An 18,507-nucleotide genomic window follows, 5' to 3' on the forward strand; every position below is an offset into this window, starting at 1 on the left:
GTAACGGGACTGAGCTTTTCCTTATCCATGTGTGCACGGAGACTGTGATAATGTGGCCATTGTTTGTTACATTTACATTTACATTTACACTTACATTTAGGGCTTTTAGCAGGTGCTTTTGTCTAAAGCGACTTACAATAAGTACATTTGTACATTTGTTGTGTTGTGGTTGTTTGTGTTTATGTTGAAAAGCATAATAAAGATATCTTGAAAAAAGGCTAAACTATTAAGTATTGTGTTTTTTGTTTGTTTGTTTCTTGTTGTTGACAATAAACATCTTAATCTTCTATTATCTTGACTCTAAACTACACATGGGCTCTGGGGATGATTCATGACATCACAATGCACCAGTTTAAATGTTAGTGAGTGAACAGTCATAAACATGTTATATAACAAGAAAGAACCTGTTTATAAAAAGGAAACCCAGTTTTTCACTCTCATAAACCTTTGTGATCATAATGTCTGAATGTGTGATGGATTCATCCATGAACGATGAGGCTGATAGTTTCTCTGTCCCTGCATCTGTCTGACATATTGTTTCCCACAGTCCCTTGAAGCAGCCTGATGATCCCTGCTGCTGCTGTGAAAACCTCTCCGTGCCTACACCCAGCCGGATCTGATCTGCTGACGTGTCGGCTCCTTGTGGCCAGTGCTCATGCTCCAGCAGCAGAATCAAGCCAGTCAACAAAACTGCCAACATGGCAGCAAAACACTTCTACCGACAAGGCTTTTTATTACTTTTATTTAATTTTATTTCCACCGCAGCCTTGGAGAAACGTTTCTCCGACTTTAAGAGATGCGCCGATGAGGAGTGCAGCAGTAAGTTTCCAGGCTCGTTGGGACTGTTAGCTCAGCGGGACTTCAGGGATGCTTCTTCCCACATCCCGATACCACAGCTAGCCATAAACTGCGCCTTATCTCTTGACCTGTTGCCAGTCGATATATGCTATCTGTAAAGCCTCCGGGAGTTGTTGTGATGCTGTTAAGCTGCGTGCTGCTTATTAAATTCACGGGAGGCTAACACTAACGTTAGTCGTTAGCCTGGGAAGGTTATTCGTTCAGACGCAGCCTGTGTTGGCTGGTTGCCTGGCAGCTCCGGCCTGCCTCAACGGATCGATAGGGAAGCAGCTAATGCTAGCGGCTAGCTAATTAGCCACCGGCCGGCTTGTTGGGTAAAAGCTCTGCTAGCACCTGAATAAACAATAGTTAACATTAACTAACGAAGTACAAGCCTCGCTAGCTCTATTGTTAAGCAACACTGACTTTGGTTGTGACTTCTCATCTTGTTGCTAATGCTACTTAACGCAAATTAACCTCCCTCTAGGCAGCAATTACCTCAAATCTGACGTTAGCTTAAGGCGACAAACTGATGGAGAATTCAGATTGAGGTACTTTTAACACAGGGTTGTTTCAGGGTGCATTGTTAGAGAAAAGCCAACACAGGACAAGCCTGAGGGGGATTGTTACAGCTGTTGTTACCTAAAATATCTTCGAAGTGTTCACAACAAAACAAAAGGCTTGTCAAGGTGATAAGAAACTGTTTTATTGGCGACATTTCATCTGGGACAGCTGGTTGTAAGTCATAAAACAGTCAAGACTAGACTGATTAACACCTAAAACAAAGGCATAACTAGATGAGTTATTGTGCTATTCATTCCTGTTTTATGAAGAGATGTTTTTAATCAACATATGTGGACTAAAACCAGGAGATTTGGGTTTTAATACCTACCGTGACATGCCACTTAGACAATGCGTGCAGTTTAATCTTTTCTAAGTGTTGTGAGTCTTATTTTTTCTAAGTCTTTGTGACTATGTGCTGATTTTTTTGCTGTTACATTATACCATACATGCTTGAGACTTGGCCTGTACGATGGACAAATCAAGACATTTGAATAGTCTGCTTGGGACGTTTTCGATACATTGGGACCAAATGCTCAACTGATTAATCATGAATATAAATGACACAACAAATGAATCAATATTATGAGTGAATCCAATCCATGTATCTCTATTTCCATTTTGTCTGGATGTGTCATGAAAACTAGCTTCCTATTTGGCATTTGGCTTTCTTGAAATAAGCAGTACGAGAGAAATAACAATTTGATAAAGCATACCTTTCTGACACAGTGCTGATGCTTCTTATTTTGCCTTCACAGTGCTCCTGTGTCGGGGAAAAGCTGTGGCAGATTTCTCAGGACCCGACTGTCGGTTCCTGTCTTTCAAGAAATCTGAAACTATCTATGTATACTACAAATTGTCAGGCAGAAGGGGCGACATGTGGGCCGGAAGTGTAAGTATACTATGGTTATTGTGTAATCAGGAGTGGATACATCCGAGTTCGGCTGTTTATTTATACTCAACATGTCCTCTTCTTGTATTGTCGATAGGTTGGGAGTGTCTTTGGCTATTTCCCAAAGGACCTTCTTGCAGTTAACCACATTTATACCGACAAAGAACATGAAATTCCTGCAGAGGTATGAAAATCTGTTGCTGACTCACTGAATAAATTAGTCAAAATGCAGTCTGAATACAGTGGAGCTTTCAAACGATCAACATAATAACAAAACATTTTTTATAAATAAATTTTTTGTCTTCTTTTCAGGAAACAGATTTCGTCTGTTTTGACACTGGATTCGATAGGTTTGACAACTACGACATAGATTTACTACTAGGCTCCTCACTGCAGGGGAATGATAATGAAAATAAGGGAACATCTGACCAAAGCCCAGTGGCGGAGGATGCACAGGAAGAAACACAGCCATCAGAAGACGAGGCAACTGACAGTGAAACAGAAACCGAGCTTCATGATAGCTCTGAGGAGCTTGATGAAGTCCCAGATAATCAAAGTGCCTCTTTAACAGAACCCCAAGTTGCAGCTGAATCACCATCTACAGAAGAAGTAGAGTCCAAAGCAGCTACTGAAAGAGCTGCAGAAGACACAGAAGTTGTGCAAGAAAACCCAGTCAAGTCTGTTCTTGAGAATGTTTTGTCAGAAACGAGTGAAACCAAAGATACACCTGCAAAATCTGAAGTGGAATCTCTGGCCAAAGTTGATGTTGTTTCAGAAAACGACCCAGTCTCAATTTCTGAAGAAGTGAAAATCCCTGAGTTAAAAACTACGCTTGGAACAACTTTTGATGCCGTCACCACCGATGAAGACATCACCAAGAATGTAACCCCATATGAAGAGGAGGAAAGCGAGTATATGGAGAATCCTCCCGAAGATGACGTTGATGTTGTTGTTGGAACTCCGTTGCTGCCTTTCTCTGAAGAAAGAGCGCCAGCATCTGATCACCTCAAAGAGCAACAGAGTCCTCCAGCAACAGATGACCAAAAACCAGAGACCGCAGAGGAGAAGAACATGTGGACAACATTTGGAGATGCTGTCTTTTCAGTTGTAACTGGGGGAGAGACGACAGCGCATGATGTGAGCTCGGAGGAAGATGACGAAGATGACGACGAGGAAGAGGAAGTTGTTTTAAAAACCCCTCCGCATTTTGAGGAAGCAAAGAAAGACACAGACAAACTGGTATCAGTAGAGTCACCAAAAGATCCAGAGAACGTAGAGCCAGTTCGTCAAGATCCTCCTTTCAACTTTGTACAGACGGATAATAAAGAAACAAACAGTGACTCTGAGGCTGATGGAGAAGTGATTGGACCCGAGGACGCTTGGGAGGAAACCTTGAAATCAACAGAAGAAAGTACAATACCAGTGGATCGAGTATCACAAGATGATACTTCTGCTGTTCCTGAGGCTCGACTATCAGATGTTAAAACAGCTGATGAACCCTTTGAGCACAAAGAGGAGGAGGAGGAGGAGGAGGAGGAAGAGGGAGAAGTGTTAAAAGATTCAGAGGACGATAGTGATGACGCAGATATAGAGGACGGTCACTTTGCAGTGGAGCAGCATGAGGATTACGACAATGAATTGGCAGAAAACGAAACGGCGACCAATCAAGAATTGGCCAGTACCGAAACTGAAACACAGCTGGACCCATTCGCTAGAGAGAATTCAGATGTCAACAATGCTGAAAAGACAATAGAGGACAGCCTACGTAATCAGATAAATGACCATTTAGTCACAGATTTAGCGAGTAATGATAGTCAACCAGAATTACCTGTGGAGGAACCAGAGATTCATGAGGAGCCTCTAACAGAGGAGTTGGAACAAGAGAAAGATGCAGAGAAAGAGGAGGAGAAGGAAGAATTACTTGATGATGAAAATGCACTTTCTTTCTCACAATCAAATGACACAGACTCTGACGAACCCTCACCCGAAGATACGCTGCCCACTGTGTCAACTCCAGAGCCAGAGTATAGCGATAGCGTGTTGAGACTCACTCTTCTTCGAGATCACTTCACGGAGGAGAAAATGGAACGGATACAGAAGCTTCTGGGTCTCGATAATCTCTTCAAACTGGAAGCCATGTTCTCTGACTTGGACACAGAAATGCAGGCCACCCGTCTGTCACACACTGGTACCACGCAAGACATTGAAAATTCACTTGAGGGCATCCTGGAAGCCTCTGAGAACACCATCCTGGACGAGATTGAGAAGATGCTGGATAGCCAGGGCACGAAACAACATTATGACCAACACATGGACACAGATGAGGAGACTGAAATACTGGATGACTTCCAGGAGCTTGCATTCAGCCTGCGACAGAAGTATTCAACAGCCAGTGACAGCACGCCTTTGGCAACGGAGAAACCCTCCTCTGATGACCAAGGTAGCTTTGATTTTATTATTTTAATTTGAGTATCTGGTATAGATAAGGGTTGTAGGATTGACTCCTTTGTGATTGGTAATATTCTGTTTTAAATACTGATAGAGGCCTTTCACAGACAAGTACAGCCTATTGCATCAGCTTATGATTCGCAGATGAAGTGAATGCTGAATTTGATACTGTGGCACTGCAGATAAGCCGCCCTGAATTGTCCTTTCAGACACTGTTAAGACGAGTATCTTGTTTCTTGATATATCCTGATTGTTGTTTAAAGGGATTGTAGTTCGCACCTGGTATCAGGACATGTCTCAAGTGACCATTTATGATAGCGTTTCAATTCAATGCCAGCAAGGAACAAAAAAAAGAAATATGTTTTTGCTTGGCCATACAATAAGAGAAGATCATTGCACCAGTTATTTGATACCTCACCTTTTTTAACCCTGGAAATATTGTCCTAGTTGTTTTTCATCATTCAGGTTACACCTAACGATCTGCAGATCATTTCAAAGATATCATATTATGCTCATTTTCAGGTTTACACTTTTATCTTGGATGTCTACTAGAAAATGTTCATACATATATCCATTGCTGCAGACCAATTTTTTTGGCTGAGGGTGTTGACAGTATAGTTTTGACATCACAACCTTTTGAGACACAGTTTCTGCATACAGCTGTGTGCGTGTCTCTGTGGATTGTTTTGAAACTTTCACAGTATTTAAATATCACCTAGACTTAATCAAAAAAGGAAGGAAATCTCACTTTCTACAGTATGTAGCATTTTAATGATTAATTGCTAAGTTGTTTTGCCTAAAAATTTTTTTTTAAAAACAGCAAAAAAATAAAAAGACAAATGGTCATCACAGTTTCCCAGAGCTGTGACGTCTTCAAATTTTGTCCAACCTAGAGTCTAAACCCTCTCTCTCTTCTTTTACCATCATGAATGATAAAGAAAGCAGCAAATTTTTTCATTTAAGAAGCTGGAACCATCAAATGTTTGATATTTTTGCTCAAAATATGACTGAAACAATTCATCAATTAGCGAGATAGTTGGTAATTTACTTTGGATCGACTAATCATTTACTAGACTAATGGTTGTAGCAGCTCTAGTCATAACCACTTCAACTCTACTAAATGTACTTGTCTTTCAGGCTCTGTGGGCTCTGCAAAGTTAAATAAGTTGACTTTCAGTGTGGTAGCTAGCTCGAGCCATTTGATCCAACAGTATCGTGCTTTGGCTGACCTCTCGCCTGCAGCAGCCAAGATGCAATTTAGTAGAGTGTGTACACATACACTCATGATTTAAAATAGTTTGGTTGCTGTTGATGACTGTATTAGCCCTACATTTCAGTGTTTACTCTCACATTAAAGAGTTAAACTGACCTCCCACTAAACAAACACTGCAGTCGTTACTAAGCCATGGACCACACCTGCTGTAATTAGAGCAAATATGTTTAATCAAAACCAGAGCTCAACAAGTAAAAAATTAGATCTATCAGGAATCTAGTCCTTTCTAATAAGAAACTTTTTGGAGAGACCTGGAAATGTACCTCTTTGACTAATCCCTAATTGCCCTAATTTGATTTTATTGTTGTTGTTGTTGTTGTTGTAGGTCAACATGAATTAAACATAAAAGATGACACGCCCCACATTGTTGAAGAAGAAAAGATTGACGGCGTCCCTGAGGCTGAGAGTGACAACAACCTGACAGTAACAGATCACAAGGAAAGCCCAGCAGAGACCAAGGAGGAGCAGATAGTTTTGGATGAGGTGCACAGTGGACCGGATGTCAGTGTGAAGGAGGATGGCAGACACTTTAATAAAAACAAAGACAATCAGCCAAGTTTCAGTGCATCAGAAGAGATGCAGAAAGTCCCTCAAGCAACCCTGGAAAATCCCTTGGACATAGGCCTTGGTATTGAGGTTGATCACTCGCCTTCAGGTTAGTAAGCCAAATGACATAAACTTTTAATCTTTCAGGATCGCTGGACTGGAGTACTATTTCTGCCAAGCCCTCATCTTAATTATTAAAAAAACATCACTTTTTTTGGCCTGTTGTGAGCTCATTGGACATGGGTTACAATAGCACAAGTAGGTTTAAAAGTTCATTCTTGAGGTCAGCTGTTAAGGTCCACCACCTTTTGAATTTATCACGTTAAAGTCATATATGAGTCTTGTTCTGTCCTTGTTCCTGGTTTTGATTGTTGCTGATAATCACATGACACTTATTTCTAATGCATTGGATGAAAAACACGTCACTTCCTCTCTTCATAGCTCATGTGTCAATTGTGTTCCACCAGGCTCTGTGGACACCATTGAACCAGTGCCTGATATTCAAGAAGAAGAAGAAGAAGAAGAAGAACAAGCGGGATTATTTTCAAATGGAGTTGTTTACATGGGCTGCATCCTTTCAATGGTGAAGAGTAAAACTACAGAATGGACCACTGAGGTAAGTCAAAGAATCATAAGCTACTGTGAAAGCAAGCTGTGTCTGCTAAAGTGATTAAATGTTAGCATTTAAAAGGACAGTCCACTTCCAAATCAAAATTTCATACTTTTCCTCTTACCTGTAGTGCTTTTTATCCATCAGTTGATTTGGTGTGAGAGGCTCGTGCTTATGACAGCACTGAAAGTGTACTTTAATGGCGCGCCCCTCGGCTGAGCAGTAACGTTAGTTGACGTGGTTAGCTAACCTCTCATCCATGAGTGGTGCATGGTGATATGGTTTTAACTAGGAGTAACCAGGTCAAGATTTCTGGAAAGAGACACTGCTGTTGAGTGTGTCAAGTGTATTTTTTTGGAGTAAAACAAGCAGTGTCATCTAGTTCCATTATATTCGAGAGAAGGCAGACAACTTGAAGGCCGGTATCTCCAAAACTCAGTTACTCACACCGAAACAATCTGGATGGATAAATAGCATTACAGGTTTGATGAAACATCTGTGTTTTTGATTTCTGGATGAACTCTCCCTTTGGATCCACAAAATCATCCATGGAGAAGAAGGGCACGGTCACAAATTCATGAATGTCGGCAAATGTCCATTGCCTGCCTATGTTGAATGTGGGCAGTGCAGGATGTGACGCGCAAAGAACTTGGTTTTCTGTTTTGTAGTTTGTTTAAGGGGCCCAACCACACACACCCACACACCTTTTGCTATTGGTCATAGCTGCAACCTCGCGTTGCCCCTTTACTCGTATAGAATGGAAGTGAACGGGAGGCAAATATTCCCCACTGTTAATTTCCTGCATGTGTGACCGTGCCTGAATGCTGCAAACCACACATGCTGATGGCATGTCTGAAACAATATTAGAACTATGAAAAAGTTCCCCATTTAAAAAAAAAAAAAAAAAAAAAAAAAAAAAAGGTTGAGAAAGCCAAAAATCTGGTCCAATTTCAATATGCTCACTAAAAGGTTCTCGCCTCATTTTATAGTTGTTTATCATGTAATGACATAATGAGGATGTCCCAAAAAGATTCAAATACAAATATTACTTAGAGATGAAGAACAAACCCTCAGATATATATTTTTAAAAAAGTATTGTCACTAATAACTGTGCTATTTCTCCTAAAGCAATGTGAGCACTTACATTCTCCTGAATTCATACAGTCAGTAATTACATTGAAAAGTCAGATTTCCGACTGTCCCTGAACGCCCCGCGGCCCTCCCCCTGTCTTGTTGACTGTCGCGGTGTAGGCTGAAGTTCAACACAGCCGGTGCTGAGCTGGCTACTAGCACAACCCGGCGGGCCGTATTGTGGCATGGAAAGGCAGATAGCTATCATAAGACACAGTCGTAAGATGAACTCTGTGCTGTCACGTTAATTTTGCTTCCTAATCGCTTTTTTTTAACTTAAATTGCTGTCCTCATTTGAACCTCCAGCTCAGCTAACGTCTCCGGCTCATCGCCTGATTTTCTGATAGTGAATGATACGACGAGTCATCTGTAATTCACGTCAGCCAGCTGTTGTTGCCAAGTCCTACTCAGCACCTGTGTCGACTATCTAACGTTGTCGTGGTTCTCAAGGACATCATTTCTTATTTTCCAGACCGTGTTGCCTTTAACGCTAACAGCTTACGTTAGCTTCAGTGTACACTTAACTTAAGAGGATAGCTAACGTTGACGTGCTAGCAAGCTAATATCTGTCAAACTAGCATACTCGGGCTAGTTCCGCTCTTGTTTCAAAGGCTGGCATGGAGAGTGATACAATACCCCGACCTGTAATGGAACCGGATCACGTTTACGTGTTTTTTCTAAAGCAGCTGCAACATGTAAGTGAAAAGATTAGCTTGTCTGATCCCTGTGTGTAATACTTATGCTAGCATGGCCTGCTTACGTGTTATTGAACATATGGCTAATGCACATTCACCCAAACGTTATTTACTCACCAAACGACCACATGCAGGAGATGTTGCTCCTTATATGTTGACAAAAGATCTTTAACTTCCACATGGGTCTTTTAGTATCTTCTTTTCTGTTTAGATGCGAGTTTGAATTCCCTTAAATGTAGCATGATTATAGTCTTGCCTCTCTGCATTGCTACATTAGAAATAATAAACTTTTAAAGTGCAGGTGAGTGGAAGGGCTGAAGCGAGCGTGTCAAATCTTCCACACAATGTGTGGTGGTGATTTATCTGTAATCCCTTCATTTCATTACAGACATAGAGTGTGTTTGTTCCTGTCTGAATGGCCTCACGCTCAGTTCAAAGGTTACTTTGTGGTTGGTGCAATAAGCAGAACTCTTCTTGGTACGACTGGACGATAATGAAGTGGTCACATCATGCTCCATTTTGGCTGTTGATATGAATCTGAATTGATTTAAGTGGAAAATAAACCCCACCTGTGGTCTAAATGATCGCTGGTTGAAATTGGAAGTAGGAAGTGGGTATTAGACATTGGTTTCCTGCCCCAGTGACGTACTTTAACAGCAATTTTCACAGTAATCTTCCTAATACCCTCTATACTAAGGCTGTCACGATTCTCCACATCAATGATTTAATTTGGCTTTCAATTTTTAGGGTCATGTTCAGTTAAATTCTCCATCTGAACCTTTTTTTGCCTGGCTATGCTATTGTTGGACAGTGAAGTCTTGATATTTTAAGTTCAACAGATGATTGGTTTTATGCCCTGACAACTGTCATTCAAATGATCAGATTCTTCTATTGAAAGGGCTGGTGGTAAAATATTATAATATGTGACCAGTCATTGGGAACAAACAAAAACAAAGAAGAATCACTAGATGCCAGAAGGGTAACTGCAATTGTGACACTACCTGAAATACATGGTGTAAGGACATTGCTTGCTACTGTACCTGGTTTTATTATTATTGTATGGTAATGCTCTGATATCTTGACGAGCTTTCTTCTCAGTGTTGTGAATGGAGTAACAGATCACTCATTACTCTTTTCTTTAGTTTTTCATCACATTTACGTTAATGAATACAGGGTTTCTAAGGGTACAGGTAAATATTAGAAGTTGTCTTGCAGATTAACCTCCTGTATGTTCATTAGAGAGTCTCACTGAACAAATATTGACTCTGTTTCTCTGTCTCTATTTTTAGTCTCGTCATAATATTCAGATTTAAATCACAGTAAGAAGGGCAACGATAACATTTCTCCCCTCATTTATTGCATTTCTTACTGCTGATCATGTCTTTGATCGCTGTTGAATATTGTTGTTTGTGTGCCATCAGATAATCTCACTACTCCCAGAAGAGTGGAAGCCGGGGGAAACCTTGTATGGCTGTCCTTGGCAAGCTGTTGTCATCACCGCTTTGATTGGAGTAGTGACCTTCACCCTCTTCTTCTGGAGGACCGTGTTGGCAGTAAGTGTTGTACTGTTGCTTCTCTCATCTCTTCTCAAAACATGTGTTATGATGTGCCAACAACGAAACAAGAAATGGCATAAAATTAGATTGAGTTTGGTTTTAATTCTGAAGATGTGATTAACCTTAAATTACTACTTGATGATCACGCTGCTACAAACTGTATTGATCAGACATCAAACTGATCCACTTATTTGTTTCTTTATTTGTTTTCTAAACGTTTTCAGGTGAAGAAGAGAGAATACCTTGGTGAGTCCTACTTGTTCTTTTCATTTTGCATTACATGACAAAAATTCAGAAGCATAAAGTCTAAAAGATTTTGTACTTTTGTCGCCACAGTGGATGAAAAAAAGCTGACAGAGCAAATGCAGGCACTCAAAAAGGAGAAGAATGATGCTGTCACCAAAATGTCTGAACTCCAGAAACAGGTGAGCTTCAAATAAAATGTGATCAAATATCTATAAGTTACTTTTGGTTAAAGTGAATGTTTTGATTTCTAAATTGTTTTTTTTTTTCTTTTTTAAAGACTGAAAAACTGAAAGAAAGTCAAAAACAGTCAAAAGAAAAAGTTAGTACAACAATGAAAAGGATACAAGACCTTGAGGTGAGCACTAAGGATTGTTTCTGTCTTGTGGCTGTGTGTGCGTTTTTAAGAATGAGGAAGTGTACCTGCTGTATCTGTAAATTGCTTTTGGATGTTTTGTGTCATTAGGTCACTTAAAATGGCTTCTCATTTTGTCAACAAACTGTCAGTGAAATTTCTGTTGTTACGTCTTTGCAGAGTAAAGTTTTGGAGGCAGAGACACTAAACGATAACATGGCAGAGGAAAAGAACAAATATGTGAAACTACTTGAAGCGGAGAGGGCAAACTGTCTGCAAAATGAAACCAGGGTAACTATTTAATATGTTTAACTTCCTGTCACAGCTTCAAGTGTTGTCTCAGATTCATGATGCCTGACGGGTTTTTTTAACAGATCGAGAAATTGGAGAAGTCAAACGAGAAGCTACAGCTCAGCAGAAAAAGGACTCAGGAAGCTCTTGCCAAGGTACGAGTCGTTGCATAATCTTCCGCACATTGCGAGATCACATGAAGCTTGTGGTTTCAGCTTTTCTTATTAACTGCATGTCTTTATCACAGACTACTGTCCTCCTGGATGAGGCCAAGATTCGGGAAGATGCCCGAAACGTTCAGCACAAATGTCTTGAGAAAGATTATGCAGCGCTGAAAGAAGAAAATAAAACTGTAAGACAACATGTAGACTGAATCTAAAATTATGATCTGATGAAAAGCAAAATTCTACATGTTGTTTTTCTGAGGCCCTCTCATGACTTTTCCTATTCTTACAGCTAAAGGTTAATATTAAGGGCTGGGAGGACAAACATAAGGAGCTGAGCGAGCAGATTAAAGTCTATCAAAAGGCCCAGAAAGAGTTGGAGGACTCGGTGGTGCTCAAAGATCACAACGTGGAGGTCAGGGTTGTCTTTTTTTGAAAACTACAATCACAATATTTCATGGTTGCATCAAATTATTAACTAACACCGACATAAAAATGTCTCCTGGCAGGTGCTGTCTGAACTTCTGGCAGACCTGGACGCTTGCGATTCCCAAAAAGGTGACACCAAAGTTTTAGCCAATGGAGAAGTTGCACCTGGTGAGTCTGTTACTAACTTCAGCGTCTGTGCTTGTGTTGTCAGTCGCAGTATAAATGATGTTCAGCATCCCACCAAGTGGTTAACAGACTTTCAATGTCTTTTTCAGACAAGAAGACAGCCATAAAGAACCGGATCAAACAGATGATGGATGTTTCTCGGGTAAGATGTCAAGATAACAAAGCTCAACGTAGAACTGGAAGACAAATATTAATACTGCTATTTTGTAAGTGTTAACCTGCTTTTACAGTAATGTGTTTATTTTGTTTTAAATGTTCCAAACCAGGTCCAGACCACTCTCTCTGTGGTTGAAGAAGAGCGTGACCGCTTCATGAGCAAACTGCTGAGCGAAGAAAAGACGAGAAAGTCACTGGAAGGTATGTTGGTTATGTTTCTTTTGATTAAAGCTGGTTTTCTTAACAAAGTTGAGTAAACAAGAAGCCTCTGAATGACTTTCTTCCTGTCTCTCTCTAAACACACCGTTATATTTTGCAACAGAGCAACACCAGGAGCTCGAGCACGCAATCGCAACCCTCAAAAGCGAGAAGAGCCATGTTGAAAACCAGTTCAAAATCCTCCAGCAGAAAAATGAAATCATGGTCGAAATGTATCAGCAGAAGGAAAACGCCTTGCAGCAGTAAGTGAAGCCGTGACAGCTGATCAACACTTTTATCAGCTGCTGAAGAATAATCTGCTGTCATTTCACCATCATGAATATGAATTAGCTATACAGTTTTAGCATAATCCAGTCAAACATCTCCTGATTAAAAGCACGGGTCTTTGAAGTGGAGAAGATGTGTGACTGTCGTTCAAAGAGTTGTTTCTGCGGCTTCACAGGAGATTAACGAAGGAAGAGTTGGAGCGACGCAGCAAAGAGAGTATGCTTACTGAGGTGGGAGGAAAGGCTGTCGAGGCCGAGGAGCAAGTTAAACTCTTAAGGCAACGCATTAATGAAATGGAGGATCAGATGAAGAAGACTGAGGAAGTCTATAAAGAGCAGGTAGACTCTCAGAATAAAGATGTAGTCATTTTTAAATGAGCAAGTAAAAGACAAATTCATAACTGAATGTTTTTGTTTTCTTTCTTCTTTTTTTTTTAGATAAAAGAACAGGAAAACAAAACTCACTCAAACTGGGTATGTTACACAGATTGATTGCACTAATGTCAATATGCTTTAAACAGTGTCTTTCAGTTCAATAATAAGATTCTACCTGCACATTAAGTTTTTATTCTGTCTCCAGGTAAATGCTCGTAATGCAGAGCGAGCTCTCAATCAAGAGAAGCTCGAAGCATCAAAGCTCCGTGAGAAGTAAGTAAAATTACAGATTTTTAATTTTTTTTGTAAAGTGTGAAGGTTTCCGGGTAGTACAGCAGAAATTTAAAGGATAACTCCGACAGTTTTACACAGGAAGCTGCATGTAATTTGCCTCCAGTGATGTCACTCCGTGGTTAAATTGCGTTGTGAGTGCCAGGTTTTGAAAGAGAAAAAGAAGAAGTTGTTAAACTGTCTATAACAGGTCTAACAGTGTTATAGGAGTGCAATGTTAGACCACCGGACCGCTTTTCAATACCTGGCGCCTACATTACCCACAATGCATTTTCAGCCACATCACTGGAGGAAATTTATCAGACTACATGCAGCTTTCTCTGGAGCCAAACAAAGCATTTTCATACATGCAGTAGTAGTTCCCAAGACATGTAAACGCACTTTAATGTATAATATGGGTGGACTTTCCCTTTAAGCAAAATCACTTGTTCCAGCTCCTTAACTGTGAGCATTTTCTCTGTGTAATCTCATTGTAAATGTTATATGGTTTGGTTTAGGGTGGTTGGTTGGACAAAAGGAGCAATTTGATGGTGTCACTTTGGGCTCTGAGACATTTTCTGAAAAAACACTCAGCAGATTAATCAATAATAAAAATAAAAGTTAGCCTGCACCACTTATTTTCATCTAACATGTCTTTCTTTTGCCCATTAACAGACTGGCTGTGCTGACCTCCCAACTGAACGAGCGCCGCGCTCCTCTCTTCAGACCGAACTCTGGACAAAATGCAGGCCCTCGCCAAGGTAACCCGCCCACAACCCCTGCCTGTTGTTATCTTTCATTGAGATAGTTCTAATCCTCCAGAGCTTTAAGAAGAAGAAGTTGTCCTCTAATAAAATCCTGCATTTCCTTTTTTCCTGTATTTTGTTTTTGCTAAATGAGAAGGAGGTTGTTGTGATTGTACATTTGTCATTTCGAAGTCAGAGCCTGGACCGAGGAGCTCTTCTTTGCACCAGTTGTGTATTACCAGCCGTTTGTTTTCCTTCAGTAAATGGATGGTTTGATCATAACAGGTGATTCATATGGGCCCTCTCCTGTGAGTGGGGGTGCACCATCCCCTCCACTAATGATAGAGGGTCCCAGGCGTCCTCCCTCTGCCCCAGTGGGGCGAAGAATTGACCCGTATGGTGAGTCCCAGCGGATTACTTCACCTTCTCTGATCTTCACCACTGTTGGACACCATCCTTCTGCTGCAGCCTGGTGTCCTTCACTCTCTCCTCTTACCCACCTGACTTCCTTTTTCCTTTCAGCCCTTTCACCTTCTTGAGTTCTTCCTTTTATTTCTTCCCAGTGTGTTTTACATCCCGCTTCTTCCTGGTTCCTCTATCTTCAACTCCCGTTTTCCTGCTCTTGTTTCTTTCAGTTGAATCATCTAGAAATGTCTGTATTGTGGAGGATCTTTTCTTGTGTTGCTGTTCAAATTTGCTTCATCTTTTTGTTCTTTAAAGCCCCTAAAAACATGTTTACTCATTCAGCTTCTTAGTCTAAGCATAAGCGTCCTGATGAAGCAGATGAGCCTAATTTCAAGTGGTTGGGTTTTTCTTTTTCAGGTATAACCTTTTGATCCTGGCTTTTGCAGCAATGAATTAAAGAAAATTCAATTTCAAAAGTTTTCAGGGGCTTTAAACTCATCCAGATCACTTTGTTCCTCTCAGATTGTCCTCGAGTAGCGATGACCAACATTTTCCCTTTTAGTTTCCTCTGCATTTCTCTCTTACATCTGTGTCTTTCCTGGAAAAGTGCTCTAGTATTGAGAGATGTCCTTCTTCATTGAATCTTGTTTTCCTCTCCCCTCAGGTCCACGACCTCCATCAGACCCACATGGTCGTTACCCTGACAACAAACACATGTCTGGGATGGGTATGTCTTCTGCCGTCTCTGTTTTCTAAAGAGTTCACCTTTTCCTTTGTACCTACCTCCAACACTGTGATGTTTCTCCTCTTTCAGACATGATGGGCCCCCGTAGCTCCTCACCTGCCAACATGGACATATCTGTAAGTGTTTTTCTAACCTGATCAGACTCATTTTTATATTTGCCTACCTTCATGTCCGTTATGTATGTCCTTGCTCTAAAACAGACACAAGCAGTAGATCCACAGATAAAAGCAGAGACACAGGCTGAGGCCTCCACAGAGAGTCCAGAGCCAGTGAGTATAGAGGCTGTTCAGTCCAGGTGTGAAGGTGTATGCCAGCACCCCCTCTTCCCTCAAGCTGCATCTGGGAGGAGGTTCAAGGCGTTTTTGCTTCACTGGGGATGACTTAACTTTTTGGGCTGAGCGTGTGGTTTCACCTGTCCTCACAGCACTGAATGGGTCTAAACTTAAGCTGAAATGTGTCTTGGAAATTTTTAGGAACTGTGAATGTTGCAAGTATGTGTGTCAGAGGTTCAATAAATGTGAGTGGTTTGTTTTTTTCATCCAAATAATCATGGTGTGTGGTTGCTGGTCATGTGATTGAGCCCTGGCAAAATGCACTTTTTGTTGGGAGTAATTTGGTTTGTGGATCTTCACTGCATGACTGATATTTTAATCCATCACTCACAGGACTAACAAATTACCTTTTTTTGCTTTCATCTGTCTTCTTCAGGGCCCTGGATCCTTCCTAGCATCTCCGATCAGGGACTCGCCAGGCCCCATGGTCCAAGGACCTCCACCCGGCCCTGGGCCCCATGACCAGCTCCCCCCTCCTGGACCCCACGGCCGTCTGCCACCTCCTGGACCTTACAGACCTCCACGACCCGGCCCCTATCACTTTCCGCCTGGTCCTCATGGGCCTCCACTTCCAGCCAACGGACACCCAGGCATGCCCCTGCCTGGACCGATGGGAGGAGAGTTTGGGCCTCGACCTGCCAACGGACATGCCTTCCACCCCAGGCCAGGCCCTGGACATGTCATTGATCCTCGGGGTCCACCACTGCCACACTTCCGTCCCCCTCTGCCTCATCACTTTGGACCGGTGCCTCCGCAACACGGTGCGTTCTGCTCTTTCTTTCCAACACATCATCATGCTACTGAGTAGTGCTGGTTAGTTTGAGTGTTAAGACCCAAATAAGATGAAATGAACTCGCTGTCAATGTTTTTCGGCCCGTCTCTCCCCATCATATCATTAATATTTCTCTTCACAATTGTTCCGTCCAGTTGTCCGTGGACCTATGGGACCACGTCCACCCATCCCTCCTGACATGCGCTACCAAGGACCACGTGACCACACGGGCCCACCAATGAACCTGCCTCCAGGTGTCCCTCCCCATCCTGCACATGGTGATGCTTACGGTCAGCCTGCACACGATGCCCTCCAGAACTCAGCAGGAGCTCACAGCGGCCCCGGACAGGACCTGCATGTGAAGCAGGAGGCCCCTCAGGACTCAGCGAGGCCAGCCATGGTCAAGCCTTAAAAATGCCGCCAGCTACGGCAGAGGACTTGAACTTACCCCGAAAGCATCACATTAACAACCAAGATCCAGAGACATAGGTCATGATTATTTCAGTTATAAAAGAAAAAACGCAAATTATGTTTATTAAAAAAAAACAAAAAAAAAAACATGGTCCTTAATTAAAGCATCATCAATAATTGTGTCTGAATGAATATGAGTTAAAGAGGGTTACCACTTTTATAAACAGCTTATTGTGCAATAATAATTCATTATAAGCCAGAGGATTTTCATTTCTGTTGATCTTTTAAAAAAAATTATATAGCAATGATTTTTAAGGGGCGAATTTTTTAATGTCATTTCCTGTGGAAATTATTTTAAAAAAGGAGAAACGGGAGGGAGGTTTAGCTTCGAGCATTTCAGGAATACCATCATTTCCCAAAGCTGTTGCGCTAGAACCGACTGTAAAGCAAAATGTGTAATTTGATGGCCAGATGTATAACTTATTTTACTATGTTGGTAGAACTTTTAATAATAAAGAATGTAAAAGCTGTCAGTGTTATGTTATCAAGTGGGTGCAGTTCACAAGATGCTTTTCACACAGGCTCTCTTTTTCAACATGTGTCTTGAGGCTTTTGCTTTATTGAAAAAATAAGGCATACATCTGTGCTCATACATCAACTTCAGTTCTGCTCATGATCATCATTGAGTTTCGTGAGAAGCAGAAACAAACACTGGTAGAATATCAGTAATAATTCGAGGCATCTGTCCGTCTATTTGGCTTTTTTGTTTAAGATAATCTATCACTTTGATCCAAACATGTGGAACCATGGTCTCATAGCTCAAAGAGATTCAGCTCCCATGGACGGTCTATTGTAGTACTTAAAAGGTTGGACGTTTCCTTGTCTGGCATTGTGAGCGATTACAGCAAATCTGGGGCATTAGGGCACATTGTTGCATGACCAAAACACTGAGTGACTATATTTAGATAGATTACGATAGATAGATGTAAGAGGCTCAAAGGATCAGTTTACCCAAATAGCCAAAAAAAATCTTGTCTCTTTTCTTCCACCGAGCAGACAACTGGTTTAACTGGGCCAGATTTTAAGATCTAAGATTTCTGCCTGGTTTTGAAGCGATGTGTTACTGCAAAATTATTTTAATGTGATCGCTGTAAGCACCACAAGTTCATGTTTTTTTCTCCTCCGGACTAACTTTATCCTGGCAAAATTTTCTTTTCACCCGTTCCAAAGTCATAAAAACAGGAGAGATCAGACTTAGAAAACGGATCACCAGAAAAAAACCTTCACTTGCTCCTTAGTGCGTCTGTAAATTACAGCGTTCTACAGTTCTTTCCTAAAACACCAACACCAGCAGCAGAACATGGCTCGTAAAATAAAGCCATAGACGAACACAACATAAAACTATATTGCACAATAAAAACTGTTAGGAAATTACATCCTTATGTTGTTTTATGATTTAATTTTAACTTTAATTTAGTATTTATTTGTGTTCTGTGAGCGGTGTTGGTTGTTTGCCTGGCTAGCTGCAACAAGAGGCAAGTAAAAAAATAGGTTTGCTTGGGGTTTTTTGTAATTTGAGTGAACTGACTTTTT

The 18,507-nt window shown here is 41.2% G+C and overlaps 1 protein-coding gene across 3 annotated transcripts; it reads left to right on the forward strand.

Annotated features, from left to right (window-relative positions):
* Positions 1–593: 593 nt before the first annotated feature.
* mia3 (MIA SH3 domain ER export factor 3) lies at positions 594–17,443 on the forward strand. Of its 3 annotated transcripts, XM_084377999.1 has the most exons (28): positions 595–819; positions 2,157–2,290; positions 2,388–2,474; positions 2,603–4,730; positions 6,337–6,666; positions 7,025–7,173; positions 10,415–10,546; positions 10,774–10,795; positions 10,886–10,974; positions 11,073–11,150; positions 11,328–11,438; positions 11,522–11,593; positions 11,686–11,790; positions 11,895–12,017; positions 12,112–12,199; positions 12,307–12,359; positions 12,484–12,574; positions 12,696–12,834; positions 13,035–13,197; positions 13,297–13,332; positions 13,439–13,506; positions 14,179–14,264; positions 14,535–14,648; positions 15,319–15,381; positions 15,469–15,515; positions 15,600–15,668; positions 16,108–16,492; positions 16,659–17,443. In XM_084377999.1, exons 1-28 carry the CDS (start codon positions 699–701, stop codon positions 16,913–16,915), a joined length of 5,340 nt encoding a protein of 1,779 aa, XP_084234125.1. In that variant the 5' UTR covers positions 595–698; the 3' UTR covers positions 16,916–17,443. The 3 variants fall into 3 exon arrangements, with proteins under 3 accessions (XP_084234127.1, XP_084234125.1, XP_084234126.1); XM_084378001.1 differs by lacking the exon at positions 14,535–14,648 and having other exon boundaries at positions 594–819; XM_084378000.1 differs by lacking the exon at positions 15,600–15,668.
* The last annotated feature ends 1,064 nt before the right edge of the window (positions 17,444–18,507 follow it).

This window comes from Pagrus pagrus (assembly GCF_965226575.1).
Source record: "Pagrus pagrus genome assembly, chromosome: 16".
Lineage (NCBI taxonomy): Eukaryota > Metazoa > Chordata > Actinopteri > Spariformes > Sparidae > Pagrus > Pagrus pagrus.

Coding starts and splice junctions, on each gene's coding strand:
- mia3 (XM_084377999.1), top strand. CDS start 699: ATGGCAGCAAAACACTTCTACCGACAAGGCTTTTTATTACTTTTATTT. Junction 11,791..11,894: donor TGAAAGAAGAAAATAAAACT/GTAAGACAACAT, acceptor CTATTCTTACAG/CTAAAGGTTAATATTAAGGG. Junction 14,649..15,318: donor GCGAAGAATTGACCCGTATG/GTGAGTCCCAGC, acceptor CTCTCCCCTCAG/GTCCACGACCTCCATCAGAC.